Source organism: Lytechinus variegatus, chromosome 1, assembly GCF_018143015.1.
Source record: "Lytechinus variegatus isolate NC3 chromosome 1, Lvar_3.0, whole genome shotgun sequence".
Classification (NCBI taxonomy): Eukaryota; Metazoa; Echinodermata; class Echinoidea; order Temnopleuroida; family Toxopneustidae; genus Lytechinus; species Lytechinus variegatus.
In genome coordinates this window covers 74980112-74986262 of record NC_054740.1, presented here as the reverse complement: position 1 = coordinate 74986262, position 6151 = coordinate 74980112, and the positions used below count along the sequence as shown (strand labels likewise).

At 34.4% G+C, this 6151-nt stretch overlaps 1 protein-coding gene across 1 annotated transcript; it reads left to right on the top strand.

Annotated features, from left to right (window-relative positions):
* Nucleotides 1–240: 240 nt before the first annotated feature.
* Nucleotides 241–1032, top strand: LOC121431888. The gene has a single exon (XM_041629671.1). It carries the CDS (start codon nucleotides 241–243, stop codon nucleotides 1030–1032), a length of 792 nt encoding a protein of 263 aa, XP_041485605.1.
* The last annotated feature ends 5119 nt before the right edge of the window (nucleotides 1033–6151 follow it).

Below are 6151 nucleotides of genomic sequence, written 5' to 3'. Positions count from 1 at the left end.
CTTCTACGGTTGTAGGTGGTCAATGAGGGTTGCAGCCTTAACCGAGTGATTGGAATTGCAGTATTCAAGTCTACTGTAAAACATAAGTTGTGATCTAGCTCTCCTGACCTATCCATGCATTGCCTAGCAACGCATCATTAAACGCATACTGGCCTGGATGGAACGCATCACTGGTATCTCTTTGCGCAACCATTCTTTGTGCGCTTAATTCTGATTGTTTCATGTAATTGTGACGTCACGATGTCAGGGAAGAAAAAGTCGTCGAAAAACAACTCTGGTGATAACGAAGAGACAAATGAGAGCTATTTTCTATCATTGATCAAGAATGAGCTAGGGAAACTTTCCAATTCCTTGAGTGCTAAGTTGACCGTCTTGGAGAAGTCTATCGACAGTGTACGAGAGGGACAAAGTAGCATTGTGAACTCGCTGTCGTTCCTCAACGAGAAATTTGAGGAAATGAAGTTGAAGGCCGAGAAGATTGAAAAGGAGAACAGAGAACTAAAGGAGCAGAATATCTGTCTTCAGAAGAGATTCAGTGAATTGACCTTCCAGCTTAACGATCTTGACCAGTACCACAGGAGGGTCAACTTGGAGGTGGCAGGTGTACCAGAACGACAGGGCGAGGTTCCTGAAAGGATCGTACTTAATATCGCGAAACACATCAGCCCTGAGCTTGCAGCATCCGACTTCGATGTGGTTCATCGGCTGGGTTCCAAACGCCAAGCTGATAACAAAGCCCGCCCAATCATCGTGCGATTCACCACAAGACGAGCTCGGAACATCATGTATGATGGGAGAAGGAAACTGAAGACCCTCTCCACAAAGGATCTAGGATACAACAGCGATGGCAAGATCTACCTCAATGAAAACTTGATCGCTTCCACTAAGGAACTAATGAAAGATGTCAACAAGGCCCGCCGAGATGCCGGATACAAGTTCCTGTGGACCCAGAATGGCCGAATCTATGTAAGGAAGGATGAGAAATGTCAACCCATCATCATTCATTCCAGAGAGGACTTTTCTAAGCTGTAGAAGGACTATCCATGTTATTCCATTTTCCAGTATTCTTTTCATTTCTTATGAAATTCTCGTCACAAAAATTTTCGCATCGATCAACATCTGTGTTATTTTCCGTGGTATATTTTGCATTTTTTCACTGCCCTTTCAATAATTTTTCAATACCAAGCATTTCATGGAGGTCATTTTACTTATTTTTGTGTGCAAATATTCTTCACCGACCGTTAATAATTGTATTTGATAATCTTTATTTTGTTAACTATTACTACTGCATTATTTTTCCAGCTCGAATTTGGGGTCATGTTGGTATCAAATCTAAAAGATGCTTTACATGCTCAGCTTACAAAGATTTTGTTTTAAAATGGCAATATATTCTATTTCAAAATGGTGGATAATATGCGTGATTTCCCATTTTATCATCTGAATAATGATGATTTCTTATTACTAAATCATCAGGATAAAAGCAATATTATCTCAAATCATCATACTCCATTTGATAGATTTTCTACCGATATTCTTACAAGTAAGTTTGATGAGCTTCAAGTTGAATTCGATATTCATGATAAAGCATACAATCTCTCCTCATCTCCATATTATACAGAAAATTCATTCAAAGACTATGCTAAATCGATTGGAGAAGAAGATGTTTTTATTTTGCATTTGAATATAAGAAGCGCTAACCAAAACTTCGAGAAATTACGATTATTATTAGAAAATACACAGTTTGCCAATCCCCCAATCATTGCTCTTACTGAAACTTGGTTCACGGAAACACCGAATTCCTTATGCACCCTCCCGAATTATGATATTGTTATAAACAATAGGAAAAATAAAATTGGAGGTGGATTAGCATTATATATTCCGTCTTCATTTGATTATGCAATTAGACATAAATTTGAATTTATGAATGATATCATTGAATCCTTATTTGTAGAAGTAAAAATTCAAAAAGATAAGAAAACTCTTATAGGTGTCATTTACAGACCTCCTCAAACTTCTTGTATAGAAGATTTTTTATTTGCTACTAATGAACTTTTGCAAAACGGCGAATTGATAAATAACAATTGTATCATCACTGGTGATTTCAATATTAATCTCTTGACCAGTAATCACTCTTTAACAAACGATTTCCTTGAATTAATGTTAACTTCTACTTTTTTGCCGATTATTTCTAGACCAACCCGTATTACTGATCATTCTGCTACGCTTATAGATAATATATTCTGTAACTCTCATCCTCTTCCGAAAGCTGGCATTGTAACGACAGACATATCCGATCATTTTCTTATTTTTACCCATATCCAAACAATGCAATCATTCGCAAAAATGGAAAAGAAATATAGGATCTGTCGCAACTTTAGTGACAAAAATATTGAACGCCTCCAAGAAAATTTAAGCTCTGTTGATTGGTCTGACGTTTATAACTCGAAAGAGAATGTCGATGACTCGTTTGACATATTTTTGAAATATTTTAATGATTGCTTAGATTCTTGTGTTCCTCTGAAGAAATATCGAAATTACGACTATAAACGTGTTCCAAAGCTACCATGGGTTTCAAAATTGATATTAAGGTCCATCAATCGGAAAAATAATCTGTATGTTTCTTATATATCAAATCCAAATGATATTTCACGGAATAGATACACGTCTTATAAGAATACCTTAACAACTACTCTCCGAATAGCAAAAAAGAGGTTTTATTCAGAAAAATTACAATCATATAAAAACGACCTTAAAAATACATGGAAAACAATAAATGGGGCTCTAAACAAAATTAACAAATCTAGTGCTGTTAATAAATTAAGTGTAGATGGAAATATGGTTGAAGATACTCATTCTATAGCAAATGAATTTAATTCATATTTCTCTCAAATTGGACCGAAGTTAGCTGGAAATATTATACCTGTAGAAAATTCGTTTAAGGACTTTTTGGATAAACAAAATGATAGTTCAATATTTCTTACTCCAGTTAATAGAAAAGAATTACTTGAGATTGTATCTAATTTGAAAGCAGAAAAGACACCCGGTTATGATGGTATTACAAATAGAGTTGTGAAAAACATTATACATTCTCTTGCTGATCCTCTGCTTCATATATTTAATTTATCATTGCAGCTTGGTCAGGTCCCAAAGAAGATGAAAATAGCTAAAGTTATACCCATTTTCAAAAAGGGAGACCAATTGATTACTAGTAATTATCGCCCAATATCCTTGTTAACTTCGTTCTCAAAAATTCTTGAAAGGATAATTTATAAAAGGACAGTTGCTTTCCTTAAGAAATATAGTATTATATGTGATAATCAATTCGGTTTTAGAGAAAAACATAATACAACTCATGCTATATTGACATTAATAAATAAAATATCTACTTCTTTTGACAATTCTGATCATACCGTAGGATTATTCCTCGACTTCTCAAAAGCGTTTGACACAATAGATCATGAAATACTGTTATATAAGCTATCAAATTACGGTATCAGAGGGACAGCTTTACAATGGTTTAGGAGTTATCTTACTGATAGAATTCAGTTTGTTACAGTAAATGAATCAGAATCTCCAACAAGGCCAGTTTCCTGTGGAATTCCACAAGGTAGTATTCTTGGCCCTTTGTTATTTATACTTTATGTTAATGATATGAAAAATTCATCTCATGTTCTCTCATTTATTCTCTTTGCTGATGATTCCAATATTTTCTATACACATCATGATCCACATGTACTTGTGAGAACTATGAATGCAGAATTTAAAAAAGTAACAAACTGGATTAAAGCCAACAAACTGTCACTGAATCTGCAAAAAACTAATTATATGCTTTTTAGTCATTTATTGAAACATCTACCGCATCAAATACTTTTAGATAATACTGAAATCAAAGAAGTGCAAACAACAAAATTCTTAGGTCTTACTATTGATAACAAGCTCACGTGGAATGCTCATATCAACAATATTTGCAAAACTGTGTCACGAAATATTGGAGTCATCAATAAGCTTAAAAACGTTCTTCCAGCACAGGCGCTATCCATGTTGTATTGTGCATTAATCCTACCGTATCTTAATTATGGAATTCTGGCATGGGGTAATGCCTCTCAAACGAGACTAAATAAAGTCTTGCTACTTCAGAAAAAAGTAATGAGAATAATATGCAATATGTCCTTTAGATCTCATACGGATGAATTGTTTCGTCAGAAACGTATCCTTAAAGTCAATGACCTGTACCGCTTGCAACTATTCCAATTCATGTATCAGCTAGATAGAAATAGTGTACCTAATGTCTTACAAAAGAAATTTATGAGAAACAATACTTTACATTCATATAATACGAGACAATCAAACGACTATCACCTACCTAAAAGTAGAACAGTATTTTCTAGCAAAACTATATTTTTCACAGGACCAAAACTCTGGAATTCTCTGGACAGAGAAATGAAAGAGGCAGCTAATCTTAACCGATTTAAATTACTCATCAAAAAATTTCTTCTGAATTCTTATTGATTCAATCAAATATTTGTGAACTTCATACTTATCCACGGTAGTATTGATTATTTTAAAGTCAATATTTAATTTTGTATATAGTGTATATACATTTGTGTTACAGTGTTTATATCTATATAATTGTATAGAATTTTGCTGATTATTTTACTCTATTTGTGTCATATTACCCTTGTATAAAGTTTTAATAGGGGGTCTACATTTTACAAGCACTGCTTTTTAGTAGGCCCCTCCACTTTTTTCTTTTCATTGTACGTTTCAGTCCTGCATGTGTTATGCATTTTTTTCATTGTAAACATGATTTATCACGAAATGTACTTTGATGATTGTGGAATATGAATTTATCAATAAATAAATAAATAAATAAATGCTAGCTTTTACGAGGTTTGTGTCTTTGTGAGGCCTGTTCGGCATGCATGTAGGCCTATGCTTAGGTGTATTATATGTACAGTAAATTAGGTCTAAACAGTGGTCAGCCGTGACTTTTTTCGGACTGTCTAGATTTGGGCAGTAGAGAAGGCATGTTACCCTGTTGGAACAGGGAATCATCGAGCCTCGGCCTGTACCATCATTTGAAAAAAAAAGATTAACGGGGTTCAACTGGGTATGTTAATGCACTTAACATCTCTGTAATACTTGACTTTGTCATCATCATTAGACGAGTTATGCTTGGGAGGGACGTAGGGAGGGGTTGGCAGTATCTTGGCCTTGTTCTTTGCCTTCTATACCCTGCCCCTTACCCTAGCCCTCCGTCTTCACAATCGCCTGTCTCCTTGCGGTTGGCCAGCCATTAGTATGAATCATCACCAAAACTCAAACAGAGGAGGAGACAAATGATCTGCGAAACTCCTTACCAAAGTCGTGGATAAAACAGCCCTTTCCTTTAGGGTTCGTCCCAGTCGAGTCCGCTCTGAACTACTTGATACTGATATGCTTTCTGTTGTTGTACACTTAAGCATTACACATGATTATGATCCAGACTATAATACATTCACAATTTGCATAGTTTTTCATCAATACTTACAGTTATTTCATTTTCTCAGTTTACCTTGTAACGGTCTACCTGAGGTAAAAAGCCATAACATAATACCCCTAAAATTCACTCTGAATAGAAAATGAACTTCATATTGGATTAAGTCAGAGGCCATTTCCCTATTCTCTAATAATTATCTGTAACATTGTTTGTTTAATGTTTCCTCTTTAGTAAAGATCATTTTGTTAGTTTCATTTAGAGATGAATATTTCTAGATTCACTGTAACAGTCGGCCAGCGTCAGATGTGAAATTTATACAAAATTGATTATTACAAATTCATGCACATGACCATACTAATAAGAAGTATATATTTTTTACTTTGGTATTGTTTAATGTTTTTATCATTATTTTTATAAATATCAATATTATATTTTATTGTTATTTTACTTTGGCTGTAGAATTATAAAGAGCATTGCTCAAGTCTTTATTATATATATCTAATTCTACATTTGCTTCTTTACTTATCCCTGTGACGTATTTTCCTGAGGATGTCACGCAACATCTTGAACAGATGCATATATTGTCCTACCATACGGACCAAGTGAAGGCCCCCAAACTGTCACAACAACATCTTGGAATGATTAATAACCATTATTCGCAAACACCAACAA

What these genes read in the sequence shown, in the direction of transcription:
- LOC121431888 (XM_041629671.1), top strand. Translation starts at nt 241, where the DNA reads ATGTCAGGGAAGAAAAAGTCGTCGAAAAACAACTCTGGTGATAACGAA.